This window comes from Oncorhynchus mykiss, chromosome 26 (assembly GCF_013265735.2).
Source record: "Oncorhynchus mykiss isolate Arlee chromosome 26, USDA_OmykA_1.1, whole genome shotgun sequence".
Classification (NCBI taxonomy): domain Eukaryota; kingdom Metazoa; phylum Chordata; class Actinopteri; order Salmoniformes; family Salmonidae; genus Oncorhynchus; species Oncorhynchus mykiss.
This window is the reverse complement of record NC_048590.1, coordinates 47,945,945-47,964,655: the sequence shown is the minus strand read 5'-3', so window position 1 is coordinate 47,964,655 and position 18,711 is coordinate 47,945,945. Positions and strand designations below refer to the sequence as shown.

Here is an 18,711-nt window from a genome sequence, read left to right as displayed (position 1 = left end):
TGGCATGCTATCTGTATCCTTCTCGCACAAGGTGGCTGGCTACAAAGTCAGCATCAAAATGGCCGCCTTCCGGCTAATAACAGCTGTGATGCTCTTGGTACCGCTGGGTGAAAATCTCAAACCCACACATGTCCTGTTTCTGATGAAACTCCAATCTATCGCTTCGAGTTTGTGTTACTTGGCTGGTGTTAATGTTTTAACCAGCATGAAATCTTTCTGTTGCACTTCAGGTCACAGGCAAAACACAAGCATTTTTTGGGAAGTGTCTGTCGTAGCCAAATAAATATAACGTGCTGTCCAAGCATGCTATTAATGGCATGTGTTTGCCTTGCTGTGTCTGTTTCCAGGGCTCCATGATGGTTTCAACATCCACACCAAGAACCACAGGATCATCAAGGGCCCCAAGCAGGCCCAGTTTGGATACACTGTGCAGCAGCACGTTGCCGGGGGACAAAAGTGGTAAGACGATTATTTACATTTTATACAACGGGTGGGTCAAATCCTGAATGCTGATTGGTTAAAACCGCATTCCAGCCGATGTCCATTCCACAAGTTAACACTGGCTAAATCTATGACGTTAAAATGCCTATTTACTCTGTTCCATCTGACTGCACAATCCACTGTCTCGTCAGCCCAATCCACTGTCTCATCAGCCCAATCCACTGTCTCGTCAGCCGAATCCACTGTCTCATCAGCCCAATCCACTGTCTCGTCAGCCCAATCCACTGTCTCGTCAGCACAATCCACTGTCTCGTCAGCCCAATCCACTGTCTCGTCAGCCCAATCCACTGTCTCGTCAGCACAATCCACTGTCTCGTCAGCCCAATCCACTGTCTCATCAGCCCAATCCACTGTCTCGTCAGCACAATCCACTGTCTCGTCAGCCCAATCCACTGTCTCATCAGCCCAATCCACTGTCTCATCAGCCCAATCCACTGTCTCATCAGCCCAATCCACTGTCTCGTCAACCCAGCCAAGCAATTTATAAACTTGATCTCCACCATAAAAGCATCTAGAGCTCACATTTATTTTAGACTGACATTTTGTATAAACCTTGCCGTCTGTCTCTCCAAAATGTGCAACATTGTTTCAATATTCAAATTCGATCTCCTGCTGTACCATAGTAATGAACGTGTCGGGAGTCGGGACGAGACAGACAGGCAATGTTTCTCAGACAGTCGAAATCATGAATCAGCTAGCATCATTTGTATGGATATATACAAAGAAATGTCAATTGAAAAAATATCAAACAAACTGAAGTGCAGCTAGTTTGCAGTCTTTCCAGCTTCAGTTTGAAGTGATTGTGTTAGCTGTGTTGTTAGCTAGCTCCTCTACCACATTATCACTTAAATGTGCATTTGTCATTTACTTGATGTACCTTGTCACTTCACTGACTTTCAGTTGCTTTGAGGTGAGGTACTGTAAGCATGCTTCAATGACTCTGCTAACAGGGGTCTTGCCACAGCTTTTTATTTACACTGTGATGTGAAACGCTAAGCCAAACGTAGCTAACTAAACAAACACAAGTCTTGGGTTGCTGACTCTCCAGGTCCATATAGTACTGTCTCAGAATGTAAAAGACTGGATTTCAAACAATCCCCAAAGTGACTACTGAGAGAATCTGTTTGGGTGCATTGTTTGAACTATTCCGAGGTAACAACCTCCTCACGTTGCAGACAGCGATGGTTAAAGTCAGGTAAAAGATGAAGTAGTTTTACTGTTCAACGTCTCCAAGTGCTGACACACACAGCATTGTTACTGTCTGTCTCGGGACTCTGGAGCCAGACAGGGAGATGTATCCGTTTCACTGCCAGGAAAGATAGCGAGCCATTTCTCCTGTAGTGTGGATTTGACTGTCATGATTTGTGCCTTGCAACACAAATTGAGCTCCTGAGCCGGACTTTTCACATTCATCATATTACCTCATAGCAGACCCTGACTGGTTATAAACACTGTTATTAGGCCAACTGGCACTGCGGTGATGGGGATTCATCGCTGGCATACTTTGTACGTCTGCTGGCCAGGGCTACACTGGAGCGATGCCCAGGACCAGCTGTGTGTGCTGCTGTGCGCGCGCACACACACACACACACACACACACACACACACACACACACACACACACACACATTTATCCACATTCGTTCATTCAATTTAGACTTGGGAAACCAGGTATGTGCTCTTGTATGTCATAATTGTATTACCAATGTGCAAATACATAGAGTCAGTGGGAAACAGAACACACAAGATGTACAACATGGCTAAATAAACAAAACAAAAAATATATATATATTGGCTTTAAATAAGTCATAAATTAAGCTTTTGGGTCTTGTAATAGTTCTAATTCAATAATCAATTTCAGGAGTCTTTTTGACCCTTTTTGACCCTTCAATGTATCTAAGTAATTTATAAATTATTTTTGAAAAACAATATGCAAAGGCTGTGTTTTTATGCATTTACTTTTATGGATATAAAATGTACCAAAAATAAGTAGAACATTCAATAGTTATATCTATTAGAATGGGTTTATTGGAAAGAGTTTTGTTTAGACTGGGTTGTTGGAAAGAGTTTTGTTTAGACTGGGTTATTGGAAAGAGTTTTGTTTAGACTGGGTTGTTGGAAAGAGTTTTGTTTAGACTGGGTTATTGGAAAGAGTTTTGTTTAGACTGGGTTGTTGGAAAGAGTTTTGTTTAGACTGGGTTATTGGAAAGAGTTTTGTTTAGACTGGGTTGTTGGAAAGAGTTTTGTTTAGACTGGGTTATTGGAAAGAGTTTTGTTTAGACTGGGTTGTTGGAAAGAGTTTTGTTTAGACTGGGTTGTTAGAAATAGTTTTGTTTAGACTGGGTTATTGGAAAGAGTTTTGTTTAGACTGGGTTGTTGGAAAGAGTTTTGTTTAGACTGGGTCGTTGGAAAGAGTTTTGTTTAGACTGGGTTGTTGGAAAGAGTTTTGTTTCTACCCAGGTATGTTTTTTACACCAGCTGTATTTCTGTATTTTTACTGATATATCTTAAACACTTGATTGCTGACATTCATTTATTTATTTATTTTTTTTGGGGGGGGGGGGGTTGCTATAAACACAAATTAAAACCAAATAGTCTGTTATTTCAATTTCTACAAGATGAGCGATTGCAGTTGCATCACAATATAAAGTACACATTCTTAGTCGACCTGAACGACATGCTAACATAGCCTTATGCTAGGGACACTGTCAGGCACAAAACCCACAAAATCCAGTGTATTTATGGCTTGGAACGCTGCTCAGCCTACCATGCCTACTTGTCCCATAGAAAAAGGTCTGATGAAGTTGACTTGTGAGGAATATGGATGTCAAGAGAGGACCCACACGTCTGAGGTAACTGTCCGCTGAGACAGATAAACACAGACTTAATGGAATGAGGCACAGCAATTTTGGCTGTGTTCTTTATAAACAAAATGGCTACAGGCGTAATACAGTTTGGAATGGGATTCATGGAAGTCCTTCCAGGGTTTACAGCATTTTATATTCCAAAACCGTTTTACAAGTATAATGCTGTGAAACTATATTCAAAATGACTTTTATCTAGAAAAGACATGGTTTATCCTTCGCTAGGGGGTTACGCTAAAACGTCAGCGATTGTTCCACATTAATTACAGCTCCCCTCCTACTTTGTGCAATTTTCGCCTGAAGACATACCCAAATCTAACAGCCTGTAGCTAAGGCACAGAACCAGGGATATGCATATTCTTGATACCATTTGAATGAAAACACTCTGAAGTGTGTGTACATGTGAATTGAATGTAGGAGAATATAACACAATAGATCTGGTTTAGATAAAACAATAAAAAAAACAGATGTTTTTTATTTTTATTTTTGTATCATCTTTAACTACACATTAGTTACACATTAATAATGGCTGGATAACACTGTAATAACACATTAATAATGGCTGGATAACACTGTAATAACACATTAATAAAGGCTGGATAACACTGTAATAACACATTAATAAATGCTGGCTAACACTGTAATAACACATTAATAATGGCTGGATAACACTGTAATAACACATTAATAATGTCTGGATAACCCTGTAATAACACATTAATAATGTCTGGATAACCCTGTAATAACACATTAATAATGTCTGGATAACCCTGTAATAACACATTAATAAAGGCTGGATAACACTGTAATAACATGTTAATGGCTGATAACACTGTAATAACACATTAATAATGGCTGGATAACACTGTAATAACACATTAATAAAGGCTGGATAACACTAATAACACATTTATAAAGGCTGGATAACACTGTAATAACATGTTAATGGCTGGATAACACTGTAATAACACATGAATAATGGCCGGATAACACTGTAATAACACATTAATAAAGGCTGGATAACACTGCTGTAATAACATGTTAATAATGGCTGGATAACACTGTGATAACAAACTCTAACCACTATGACCCACTTCCCTACTATAGAGACTCTCTTAAGGCTCACACACATCGCACCAAATGTGTCTCTAACGTTCGTCTGCCGATCGTTCAGCATGCTGTTTTAGGTACCACCTACTGTAGACATCTAAACTCCAAAATTTGTCACGGGATTCTACATGTAAAATCTGTGGGCACTCTGTTCACAAATTACCTTCAGAGGTGCTAAGAACTCTCGGCCAGCAAACACTATTGGTGCGTCTGAGCCCTTAGGGCCCAGTAGCAGCTCCCAGGCCGGCCCACAGCCGACCCTGTCAGTTACTGATTTCAGGAGCATAGCGGGGGAGTGTTTTAATGGTGATGGTTGGAGGGAAGTTGGCAACACTAGCTAGTCAGCTGTGGTTTGTGAAGCAAAGGAGTCCAAGGATATGAAGGGAGTGTGTGAGCTTCCCTCTGCTTCATCGTGAGGCGAAAGACAGAATTCTTACATCTGTTCAGTCTTCAGTACCCTGAAGACTGCTTTCACGTCATCTTAGTGTGTCAGCCAGGGTGACGGACCAGAATTGAACCTCACAACTGTTGCCAGCATAGTTAATCAATAAAATGTTGGCAGCATTGCTTAGATTTGATTTGAATAATTTCACATGTATCTTGAGGAAACATTTGCTGTCACTGATCTTTGTATTTGATAGCCCATGAGACACAAATATGACTTGCTAACACTGGATGTCTACAAACTTCTACAATGATTGTCCTACAGAACTACACACCGTTAGAGACACAGCTGTTACCTTATGTGAGACACTGGCCTCAATGCAACAGTTGCAACATACAGTGCTTGATGATTTAATACAGTCATCTCTTTAAAGGATTGTAACATTGTGTCCAATTGTTTTTCTTCTTCTTCTCCTTCTTCCTCATGGTGGTTGGCAATCCCCCTTGGCTTTCAGTAACGTCCACTAGATAGATAGTGTTGGGTAGATGTTCACTAGATGGATAGTGTTGGGTAGACATCCACTAGATGGATAGTGTTGGGTAAACGTCCACTAGATGGATAGTGTTGGGTAGACGTCCACTAGATAGATAGTGTTGGGTAGACTTATCAGCGATGCGTGCCACTCAGGAATCCACTCTCTGGTCACTAGGCAGTGGGTAAGCTGGCCTGTGTTTAGTCCAAGACCCCCAGTACCCAGACCACTGCCCCAGATATCAATCAGCTGAAACCTGAACGCAGCATCATGCCTGTGATGTGGGAAGCAGACCCCCGGTTAACACAGCTCGCATTGTGCAAATGTCACGGGTCGCAGTCTTGGCCTTTTTTCAAGAAGTGATGAATGAGTCTGTGATGCCAGGAATTCAGCGGGTAGTGACGGTTTGAAAAGGGGTACTGAAGTTGAGTTTTTTTCAATGTTGACATGTGTCTTTGATGTAGCAGACGGCTACCCGTTGGAGAACCGCGTGTGTTCACCAATGTCATGACACTTTTGTGGAACGCTGTGGCACCGTGGGTGACCTAAGACGTGAGACTTTCACTGTTCTTATAGGTGTCACTGTGTACATTGTCTGTGTGTCTGTTTATGTGTCTGGCTGGCTGGCAGGCTGGCTGTCTATGTCTGTCTGTCTGTGTGTCTGTCTGTCTGTCTGTTTGGCAAACAAGGACAGCACCTGTCAATTGACGTTTGAAGGATGCCTCAACACTTTAGTGTCCGTTCACTGTAAGGTTAAAAGACTTGTGGAAAGAGACGCTCCCACTTTATGTGGATAGTCCCATATAGATGCTCCACAGATGGTCACACTATCAACAAACTATCTGTTGATGATAAGCAACTGCTTGGACTTGGTGAGAAAGAGTCGATATGGCAAAATATCCTCCGTGTTAAATCACTTTCTCAAGAAACTATAGACTGAAGAAAAAAGTGAAGTCAGCAGATGCGCTATGAAGATTCCCAAGACACTGTAAGAGGCCATGCTTTCTTTCCACAGAAACTTCACAGAAAACCCATTGTTCCATAGACACTTTATTGCATTGTCCCAAGATGAGTACTTGCTCAAGCCAGTCTACTGGCACATACTGTAGAGATCAGGTAGTGCTATTTTCTACTGTTAGTCCTCAGGAAGGCAATCTCTGAACTTTCTGGGTCGTAAAAAAGGCTCGTTTATGGTCATTTTCAAGCTGAGTGAAACTGTGATGTTGTTCCTATCCAAATACCAAGCTGAGCTTTCAAGAAAATCAGACAGCTCTTTGTAAGACTGGAAAAAGTCGACAAGAGCTATGGTATTTGGCACAGAGGCTTATGGGCAATGTCAGTAATTGTTACAATTTAAATTCCTTTGAATGCTGCCCCAAATTGAAAGTCCTTGAGGGGAAACTATCATGTGGCAAATCACATGATTTGGAAAACAACGTAGCTGAAAGCTTATAATGACTCGCCATAATTCAGTATCTAGTTAAAATACACTGTTAACTTGGGGAAAGGTCGCCATTTCAAGAATGCCTGTTTGTCCCACGTGTCCGTCCAGGACTGTTTGAAGACGAGCCCCATGTGAGAGCGCTGCGGGGATAAATGGGCACACGCACCAGTTTCTCCTCTACACCTCCATACCTCCCACTCTCACTTCTTTCTGTTTGTTTTCCTGCCATGGAAACAGGGTCGCTCCAGCTGAGACTTGACATTTCACCTTGGCATGGTCACGGGTCACACAACACTTGGAGATGCAGGGAGTCTAAGAAGTTCTTCAGCTTTTCCTCAGGTGCTCCTCAGCCGTTCCTCAACCAATCCACAGCCAATCCTCAGCCGTTCCTCAACCAATCCACAGCCAATCCTCAGCCGTTCCTCAGCCAATCCACAGCCAATCCTCAGCCGTTCCTCAACCAATCCACAGCCAATCCTCAGCGGTTCAGTTGAAATACTGTTGCCTGTTATCTGAACCTTCAGCTTTCATTGAAAGTTGAACCTGACACTGTTGAAGCTGAAGGACAAGGCTAAACACTTGACAAACACGAGTATACTGTATAGTTTGACACCTGCATTGTGTGAACGCTATGGACCTTCTGCAATATTCTACGTTGAGCGAGCTGTTAGGTCCAGGACTATGCTTAATCTGGTTCTGGGAAACCTATGTATCTTATGTCCTCTTTGCTTAAAGTTGGTCTGGACATCTTGGTTGAAAGATGCTAATTTTACCGCAGAGTTGTTAGGTTATGTAATGACTTGACAGAGCTCTTATGAAACATAGAGTGCAAGTTGCTGAATACTTTTGGGATTGGCAAATTTGGGCCAAAGCCGTTCAGATCCTGTCTACATACACACATGGAATGTGATGAGAGAGCAATGTCATTGAAGTTGCACGCAGTCTCGTGTTAAGGGCAGAGGCACGGTTTCGTAGCATAAACGTCTCTCCTTCCTCCTCTAAACCTGAAAGATATTAGCGCATTAATGTCTTCGCCTCTGGTATGTCGCGTCCACAAACCGCAAATCCTGCTCTCCTCAGTAACTGCGAGAGAGTACGTCCTGGTGTCCATTTAGGGTCAGGTTATTTTGTTTATACCAGCATTACCTTATCCTCAATGATGCTACATGGCTGACCTTAATGGATGTTCAGCCATGATTGTTTTAACAGCTCTTCATGAAACTGACTGGGAGTTAAAGGAGTCCTTCAAGTCAAAGGGAAACAATGGGTCCCATTTCTCTGAAGGTAGCTGTGTCCCAGCCTGAACTTTCCCAGTCTACAGTATCACACCGTGCCAGAGGACAGCAGTAATCTCAGCAATAATCATGATATTAATAGCTATGAAAATATGAGCACTGCTGGAGCTCGAGGTAAATCATTTCCAGAGTCTGTGAGACTTGGACAGTTGATCCCAGACGCAGTCCCCTCGCCACTAGTTTGTGTCTCAGCCTGGCTGCCATACACTGCATGTGCAGCCCAGTTAACAGCTTCACTCCTTGGCCAGGATCTGAATTGTTGCACATATTTGTATATTTATATCTCTCTCTTTTCAATACGAATAAATACACTTGGGAAATGTGATCGTTTTTGAAGGAAGCTGAGCAATCTTTCAGATTTGAGTTATATTTCTCAACATTTCCTACAAACATTTTCCTACATTCTACATTAAGAGAGTCTGCTAAATGACTTATCTAGAGCATCTTACAGTTAGTGCATTCATTATATGACAGCTAGGTGGGACAACCACATACCTCAGTCAGAGAAAGTATACTGAACAAAAATATAAATTCAACATGCAACAATTTGACTGAGTTACAGATCATATACGGAAATCAGTCAATTATAATAAATTCATGAGTCACTAATCTATGGATTTCACAGGAATGGGTAGGAGTGGCGCCATGGGTAGGGCAGGGAGGGTATAGGCCCACCCATTGGGGAGCCAGGCCCAGCCAATCAAAACAAGTTTTTTTCCCCCACAATAAATAAAATGGCTTTATTAAAGATATACTCATTTTCATCAGCTGTCCAGTCACAGATGATCCCACAGGTGAAGAAGCAGGATGTGGAGGTCCTGGGCTGGCATGGTTACACGTGGTCTGCGGTTGTGAGGCCGTTTGGACGTACTGATAAATTCTCTAAAATGACGCTGGAGGTGGCTTATTGTAGAGAAATTAACATTCAATTCACTTGTAACAGCTCTGGTGGACATTCCTGCAGTCAACATTCCAATTGCATGCTCCCTCAAATCTTGAGACATCGGTAGCATTGTGTTGTGTGACAAAACTGCACATTTTAGAGTGGCCTTTAATTGTCCCCAGCACAAGGTGCACTTATGAAATTATCGTGCAGTTTAACTTCTTCATATGCCACATCTTGGCAAAGGAAAAACGCTCACTAAAAGGGATGTAAACAAATTTGCGCACGAAATTTGAGAAATAAAGTTTGCGCGTATGGAACATTTCTTGGATAATTATTTTCAGCTCATGTAACACGGGACCAAAAGTTCAGTTTATATTTTTTGTTCAGTATACACAATAAAGTAGCTATCAGAAAATTCAGTGCTAGTAAGGTACCTTATTCAAACATTCAGTGACATACAACGCTTCTGTTTCAGTTGACATGACCTGCACTTATGATATCAGTGTTACGCACGCCTCTTGGAGGGAACGCAACACCCTGCTACACTCAACTCCCCGTGGAGTGAAAGAGAGTATTACAGTTTACTGGGAATTTATTTTCTTAACACGGTATATGTATGACCGCAGGCCTCTTGCCTAAGCACTCCCAAGGTGCCTTCCCCTCCCCCCTGGGAACAAAAGAAACAGAATAATACAAACTTAAAGTGAACAAGTTCAATAATCAAAAACACAGTCCTATTGGCACACACATACCTCAGAAGTAGCAGCTACAAAATACTTCCCACTAAACTGTCTCTGCACAACATCCAACACAGGACATCCAAGAAGCTCCTACTTCCTGACAAAGGAACACTGGCTTTTCAAGCTGCAGAAGGAGTTGGTAATGGCAGACAGCTGTATCTCCTGACGACAGGGCGGGGTCAGAGTACCAATCTGAAATGGGGCCGACCAATCAGCTGCTTTGGACTTCAGGAAGCCATTTCCTGAAATATACACATTCAAACACATACAAACCCATAACAGAAACTGGGGAACATAACACCAGTTTACTACTTGAATATTGTATGATGTCATAATCTCAAGAAACCTGTCATAGTAGTTTTAGATGACCAAGGATGTTCATGCCAAGTGTCATGTTTTGTTTAGGTAACCATTATACCATACGTAAATGTACCACACCACTAAAATGTTACCTCATAGGAACAATGTGATGGAGACATGTTTTAAAACTACAGAGGTTCGTGTGGTTGACCCATAACTCCAGGCAGTAAATTGATGGAGGTCTGGTTTTGCTATTAAGGGGTGTCAAGTGTTTGCAAGTAGCCTAGCGGGTCAAATCTACCGGTGTGCCCTTGAGCAAGGCACTTAACCCTAATTGGATAAGAGCGCCTGCTAAATGACTGACATGTAAATGTTAAATGTAAATGTGGTCCCTTCCCTTTGGGACACCTCTGACCTGATGAGTGAATTGCTCCTGTGCATGCCACTATCCTGAGTAGCCCAGGTGGTAAGGGTAGGTAACAACACATCTGCCATGCTGATCCTCAACACGGGGGCCCCTCAAGGGTGTGTGCTCAGTTCCTTCCTGTCCTCCCTGTTCACTCATGACTGCACGGTCAGGCACGTTCAGGCACAACTCCAACACCATCATTAAGTTTGCAGACACAACAGTGGTAGGCCTGATCACCGAGAACGATGAGACAGCCTTTAGGGAGGAGTTCAGAGACCTGACCGTGTGGTGCAAGGACAAAAACATCTCCCTCAACGTGATCAAGACAAAGGAGATTAGTGTGGACTACAGAAAAAGGAGGACCGAGCACGTCCCCATTCTCATCGACGGGGCTGCAGTGGAGCAGGTTGAGAGCTTCAAGTTCCTTGGCGTCCTAACATGGTCCAAGCACACCAAGACAGTCGTGAAGAGTGCACGACAAAACCTATTCCCCGTCAGGAGTCTGAAAAGATTTGACGTGGGTCCTCAGATCCTCAAAAGTTTCTACAATTGCAACATCGAGAGCATCCTGACGGGTATGGCAACGGCTCTAACTCCGACTGCAAGGCACTACAGAGGGTAGTGCGTACAGCCCAGTACGTCAGAGGAAGGCCCTAAAAATGGTCAAAGACTACAGCCACCCTAGTCATAGATTGTTCTCTCTGTTACCACACGGCAAGTGGTACCGGAGCGCCAAGTCTAGGTCCAAGAGGCTTCTAAACAGCTTCTACCCTCTGAACATCTAATCAAATGGCTGCCCAGACTATTTGCACTGCCCCCCCCCCCCCCCCCCCCTACTCTCTGTTATTATCTATGCATAGTCACTTTAATAACTCTACCAACATGTACATTATACCTCAATTACCTCGACTAAGCGGTGCCCCCACACATTGACTCTGTACCGGTACCCCCTGTTTATAGCCTCCACATTGACTCTGTACCGGTACCCCCTGTTTATAGCCTCGCTAGTTTTATTTTACTGAAGCTCTTTAATTATTTGTTACTTTCATTGGTTACTTTTTTTATAGGTATTTTTTTAAAACTGCATTGTTGGTTGTTGGTTGTAAATAAGCATTTCACTGTAAGGTCTACAACCAACAGTTGAATTCGGCGCATGTAGCAAGTACAATTTCATTTGATTTTGATTTGATTTGTCTTAGGCTACATATGTTTCTTGTGTTGACAGCTTAGGTTACTAACAGAAGCTCTTGTAAAAAAATATATATCAATATATTGCATGATGGTAATCATGTGTTGGTGTCTGATCTAAAGATATCATATGCTAAACTTTGAGGAGATCTGTGTTTATGTATGAGAAGTATCAGGTGAAGTTTGTCATCACCTGGAAGAACTTCATGTACCAAGACATTGTGTTACAAGGTGAAAGGTCAAGAGATAATCAAGAAAACCTATCTGCGTTTTGTGTTTTCATCCTGTCACATAAACGTCTTGGCAAAAGTCTCTGGTTCCTACCCAAGAATACAAAGAGCCCTTCTATCTCAGATACTTCAGGAGACTTTTATCTGTCCAGCCTGATGTAAACACAGAGTGTTTTAAATGCTCCACCACATTAAGTCATCGAAAGCCTTCACTGACATCTACAACATTTACAAGAGCATCGTGACCTGACACTGATGTACAACCCCAAAGTCGAGTGACAAACTGTCTCCCCCTGAGCTCTACGTCATGACCAAAGAACTCTGAGCCTGCTTGTGTTTCAGCCAAGGAGAACTCATGGTGACCCGTCCTGTATTGTTTCATGGTGAAATGCCTCCTCATTGGGTATTTCAATTGATTCGGTCAGCATGCTCGCCAATATCACAATTTCCCGCTCTCCTTTCTTTCTCTATCTACCTTTTGCGATCCCTATATATTGTTCTCTCTCTGTGTGTGTGTGTGTGTGTGTGTGTGTGTGTGTGTGTGTGTGTGTGTGTGTGTGTGTGTGTGTGTGTGTGTGTGTGTGTGTGTGTGTGTGTGTGTGTGTGAGAGAGAGAGAGAGAGAGAGAGACAGAGAATCTGAGAGAGCAAAAGAGAGAGAAAGAGAGAGGACGAGAGTCTGCGTTCAGAGGAGTAGTTAACAGGGTGAGAGAGAGAGCGAGAGAGACAGAGAGACAGGGAGAGAGAATCTTCCCAGGGTCAATGTGGAGTGGATACAGTGTTTATAGGCCAGTGTGTTTATGTGCGTGTCAGTCTGGGGTCAGGGGAGAAGTCAACATGCTCCCACAGGAACACAGCCAGTCACAAACAAGGAAGTTCACGAGTGTTTCAAATACCTGCTCTGATACTCACTGGGTGTGTGTTTGTTAAGTTAGCAAAGACATTCCAGTCAGATAAATCGGTGTAGCAGAGTTTAAATGCCATCTCTTTCAAACCATTATTTCTTATCAGATGAAACGTCATTAGGAGAAGTGCCTTCAATGTTATCACTATGTTTTTACAATGTCACAATAAATACTATTAATACAAAACAATTGTAATATGCAATTCATTTTGGGGGGATTTCAACTGTCTTGTTTTATGTTTCACAGGTTATTGGTGGGAGCTCCATATGAAACCAATGGTCACCACCAGACAGGGGATGTGTACAAATGCCCATTGGGAAAACGGTCCAATGGCAGCTGCTCCAAACTCAACCTAGGTACAGTAGACCTATCAACTCTCACAGACTTGACATGTGCCAACTGTGCCTCGTGAGACTGATGTGTGTGTGTGCTGTAGCCATTAGAGTGTGTGTGTATACATCTTATATGTGTGTTCATAGGTTGTGTGTGAGTGGAATCTGGGAACCATGCTGTTCATTCCACCTTTAACAGTTTATGTACATTTCCACATCTATATCCTCCTAGGCATCCCGCTACACGTCCACATCCTCCTAGGCATCACGCCACACGTCCACATCCTCCTAGGCATCACGCCACACGTCCACATCCTCCTAGGCATCACGCCACACGTTCACATCCTCCTAGGCATCCCGCCACACGTCCACATCCTCCTAGGCATCACGCCACACGTCAACATCCTCCTAGGCATCACGCCACACGTCCACATCCTCCTAGGCATCACGCCACACGTCCACATCCTCCTAGGCATCACGCCACATGTCCACATCCTCCTAGGCATCACGCCACACGTCCACATCCTCCTAGGCATCACGCCACACGTCCACATCCTCCTAGGCATCACGACACACGTCCACATCCTCCTAGGCATCACGCCACACGTCCACATCCTCCTAGGCATCACGCCACACGTCCACATCCTCCTAGGCATCACGCCAGACGTCCACATCCTCCTAGGCATCACGCCACACGCCCACATCCTCCTAGGCATCACGCCACACGTTCACGTCCTCCTAGGCATCACGCCACACGTCCACATCCTCCTAGGCATCACGCCACACGTCCACATCCTCCTAGGCATCACGCCACACGTCCACATCCTCCTAGGCATCACGCCACACGTCCACATCCTCCTAGGCATCACGCCACACGTCCACATCCTCCTAGGCATCACGCCACACGTCCACATCCTCCTAGGCATCACGCCACATCCTCCTAGGCATCACGCCACTGGTCCACATCCTCCTAGGCATCACGCCACACGTCCACATCCTCCTAGGCATCACGCCACACGTCCACATGTCTCCTTAGATGAGACCTATCTGCTCTGTGTTGTACAGAGAGACACAGCGAGATGTGTGAACTAGCTGGCAGATATTGTATGGTGTAGACACTGCTGCTCCTGGCTTGACAAGTGTAACAAACCTAGTTCCCGGAAGCTCCTTTCCTGCAGTCAAATGATCAAATCGCCCTTCTAATGGCCTCACGGGTGGAATGTTGTTAATATTTCTCATAATTTCATTATTAATTTTTTAAAAATCAAAAAACCTGCTGAAAATCTGCTGTTTTATTATATTTCAGTCTTCTGTGATGTCTATAAAGTGTCATATTGGGATGCAAAGACATTTCAACTCTATATCTGACACGGTACAGGTGTCTTCTTTTAAGCCAATAACCATGTGTGAAGTGTCTACTTTTGTTTCAGACTAGATTTGTTTAAGACTACCAAGAAACGCTGTGTGTGACCCTGATTTAGCCCACTGTAGTAACATGCTCTGCACACTGCCTCAAAGCACAGGTGTCTCGTCCTTTAGTTGGGAGACTTGGTATCCTCTTCTTAACTGCCGTGTGTAGTCAGTGGGTTTGCAGAAGCTTGTGAAGCGACTTCCCCGCAGGTTCATAACAGAAGTGAAAAATATACGCAAAAGTCTTCCAAATCTGTAGAAACTTCAAACTATGTATATACTGCACTCTATACCATCTACTGTATCTTTATGTAATACATGTATCACTAGCCACTTTAACTATGCCACTTTGTTTACATACTCATCTCATATGTATATACTGCACTCAATACCATCTACTGTATCTTGCCTATGCCGCTCTGTACCATCACTCATTCATATATCTTTATGTACATATTCTTTATCCCTTTACACTTGTGTCTATAAGGTAGTAGTTTTGGAATTGTTAGCTAGATTACTTGTTGGTTATTACTGCATTGTCGGAACTAGAAGCACAAGCATTTCTCTACACTCGCATTAACATCTGCTAACCATGTGTATGTGACAAATAAATTTGATTAGATTTTTAAACATTGTTATTTCTTTGACTCTGTCTTTTCTTGTTCCTCAAGGAAGGATTTCTCTGACCAATGTCGCCGAGCGAAAAGACAAGATGAGGCTGGGGATGACGCTGACAACCAACCCCAAAGACAACAGCTTTGTGGTTAGTGATGAACACCCAGGCTATCAAAAGTATAGTGTCATTATGTGTGGTTTCCACAGAGACTAACTTGGTGGTCAATTTCAGGGGTATGTGAAGAACAACGGAGGCTGCTGAGAGGGGAACGGCTCATAGTAATGGCTGGAACGGCGCAAATGGAATGGCATTAAACCATGGGTGTGATGTATGTGATACCATTCCACCTATTCTGCTCCAGCCATTACCACGAGCCCATCCTCCCCAATTAAGGTGTCACCAACCTCCTGTGGTGAAGAACCACATATAGTTTTTGTGATGACCTTTTCATCCAACGTAGGCCCACGGTACATGTCTCAGTCATGCTGTGCTGAATGTGTTTTCTTGTGTGTTGTACAGGTCTGTGGACCCCTGTGGTCCTATGAGTGTGGCAGCTCATACTACAGCACTGGGATATGCTCTCGAGTCAACGCCAGCTTCAAATTCTCCAAAACCATAGCTCCAGCCTTCCAGAGTAAATACAGAGCACGCCCCTTTCCTGTTTGGCAATGCTTTATGGATCTTCTTCCATAAGTACAAGTCATTATTGATTATTATTGATGCATTAGACTGTTTGCCATTGCTCAACCATAAAGGTTGCATTGATGGTGCAGTTCAGACATTACTGTGCGTCTTCCTCTGCTAGGGTGTGAGACCTACATGGATATAGTGATCGTTCTGGATGGTTCCAACTCCATCTACCCCTGGACGGAGGTGCAAGCCTTCCTTATCAACATTCTACAGAAGTTCTACATTGGACCAGGCCAGATACAGGTGAGTTGTGGGAAATGTGTCGCTCTGGCTAACCTGGTTGAATTGCCTGTTATGCCCCAGTTTTCATGATTCAACTCGAGGTCTGGAGTGTCAAAGGACGATGTTGTCTGAGTCCATGTTGATGTTTAGTAGAATGAAAAACCAGACGTGTTTTGTCCCTCCAGACCTGTTATAATGTATGTGCGTGATATGGTTCAGGTTGGAGTGGTGCAGTATGGGGAGAAGGTGGTGCACGAGTTCCATCTGAATGACTACAAGTCGGTGGAGGAGGTGGTGAAGAGAGCAAGCAACATCCATCAGAGAGGCGGAGAGGAAACCAACACGGCACTCGGCATCAACGTCGCTCGGTAAACCTCCCTAACTGATATGAAACTACATCAGCAATATCTCTAATAATGAATCAGTATAGTATTGGAAGCTGTCTGTTGTATCTCACAACAAGTACAACTATAATGACATACAGGAAATTATTGTAAATGACACTAGGTAATAGTAATAGAAGACGATAAAATACTGTATTTGTTACCTTATTCTGGGTTATTACTCAAATCCCACTTTTTGGCTGTAAACTTTGAACCTTTCAAATACGAGTTGAATAAATCACATGCCACAGCTCAGAAGCATTCAAACGAGGAGCCCGACGAGGCGCCAAGAAGGTGATGATCGTGATCACTGACGGGGAGTCACATGACAGCCCTGACCTTCAACAGGCCATCGAGGACAGCGAGAAGGATGGCATCACCCGCTATGCCATCGCTGTGAGTCACCGTCTCTGTCTCCTTCCTCTCTCCTGCTACATCATCACTGTGAGTCATCCTCTCTGTCTCCTTCCTCTCTCCTGCTACATCATCACTGTGAGTCACCGTCTCTGTCTCCTTCCTCTCTCCTGCTACATCATCACTGTGAGTCATCCTCTCTGTCTCCTTCCTCTCTCCTGCTACATCATCACTGTGAGTCATCCTCTCTGTCTCCTTCCTCTCTCCTGCTACATCATCTCTGTGAGTCATCCTCTCTGTCTCCTTCCTCTCTCCTGCTACATCATCACTGTGAGTCATCCTCTCTGTCTCCTTCCTCTCTCCTGCTACATCATCGCTGTGAGTCACCGTCTCTGTCTCCTTCCTCTCTCCTGCTACATCATCACTGTGAGTCATCCTCTCTGTCTTCTTCCTCTCTCCTGCTACATCATCACTGTGAGTCATCCTCTCTGTCTCCTTCCTCTCTCCTGCTACACCATCACTGTGAGTCATCCTCTCTGTCTCCTTCCTCTCTCCTGCTACATCTTCACTGTGAGTCATCCTCTCTGTCTCCTTCCTCTCTCCTGCTACACCATCACTGTGAGTCACCGTCTCTGTCTCCTTCCTGTCCTCTCTCCTGCTACATCATCACTGTGAGTCATCCTCTCTGTCTCCTTCCTCTCTCCTGCTACACCATCACTGTGAGTCACCGTCTCTGTCTCCTTCCTCTCTCCTGCTACATCATCACTGTGAGTCATCATCTCTGTCTCCTTCCTCTCTCCTGCTACACCATCACTGTGAGTCATCCTCTCTGTCTCCTTCCTCTCTCCTGCTACACCATCACTGTGAGTCATCCTCTCTGTCTCCTTCCTCTCTCCTGCTACACCATCACTGTGAGTCATCCTCTCTGTCTCCTTCCTGTCCTCTCTCCTGCTACATCATCACTGTGAGTCATCCTCTCTGTCTCCTTCCTCTCTCCTGCTACACCATCACTGTGAGTCATCCTCTCTGTCTCCTTCCTCTCTCCTGCTACATCATCACTGTGAGTCATCCTCTCTGTCTCCTTCCTCTCTCCTGCTACATCATCACTGTGAGTCATCCTCTCTGTCTCCTTCCTCTCTCCTGCTACACCATCACTGTGAGTCATCCTCTCTGTCTCCTTCCTCTCTCCTGCTACACCATCACTGTGAGTCATCCTCTCTGTCTCCTCCCTGTCCTCTCTACTGCTACATCTTCACTGTGAGTCATCCTCTCTGTCTCCTTCCTCTCTCCTGCTACACCATCACTGTGAGTCATCCTCTCTGTCTCCTTCCTGTCCTCTCTCCTGCTACACCATCACTGTGAGTCATCCTCTCTGTCTCCTTCCTGTCCTCTCTCCTGCTACATCATCACTGTGAGTCACCGTCTCTGTCTCCTTCCTCTCTCCTGCTACACCATCACTGTGAGTCATCCTCTCTGTCTCCTTCCTCTCTCCTGCTACATCATCACTGTGAGTCATCCTCTCTGTCTCCTTCCTCTCTCCTGCTACATCATCACTGTGAGTCATCCTCTCTGTCTCCTTCCTCTCTCCTGCTACATCTTCACTGTGAGTCATCCTCTCTGTCTCCTTCCTCTCTCCTGCTACACCATCACTGTGAGTCACCGTCTCTGTCTCCTTCCTGTCCTCTCTCCTGCTACATCATCACTGTGAGTCATCCTCTCTGTCTCCTTCCTTTCTCCTGCTACATCATCACTGTGAGTCATCCTCTCTGTCTCCTTCCTCTCTCCTGCTACATCATCACTGTGAGTCATCCTCTCTGTCTCCTCCCTGTCCTCTCTCCTGCTACATCATCACTGTGAGTCATCCTCTCTGTCTCCTTCCTCTCTCCTGCTACATCATCACTGTGAGTCATCCTCTCT

At 44.2% G+C, this 18,711-nt stretch overlaps 1 protein-coding gene across 2 annotated transcripts in view; it reads left to right on the top strand.

Annotated features, from left to right (window-relative positions):
• The window catches only part of LOC110520392 (integrin alpha-11), a 96,443-nt gene that overhangs the window by 28,488 nt on the left and 49,244 nt on the right, over positions 1 to 18,711 (top strand). The window contains exons 2-8 of one of the 2 annotated variants that reach the window (XM_036963840.1): positions 348 to 459; positions 13,034 to 13,143; positions 15,201 to 15,292; positions 15,665 to 15,779; positions 15,951 to 16,078; positions 16,277 to 16,425; positions 16,692 to 16,836. In XM_036963840.1, coding sequence (XP_036819735.1) covers positions 348 to 459; positions 13,034 to 13,143; positions 15,201 to 15,292; positions 15,665 to 15,779; positions 15,951 to 16,078; positions 16,277 to 16,425; positions 16,692 to 16,836 — 851 coding nt within the window. Of the gene's footprint in view, positions 1 to 347; positions 460 to 13,033; positions 13,144 to 15,200; positions 15,293 to 15,664; positions 15,780 to 15,950; positions 16,079 to 16,276; positions 16,426 to 16,691; positions 16,837 to 18,711 lie in introns of those variants that run through there. The other variant, XM_036963841.1, reaches the window with a different exon arrangement.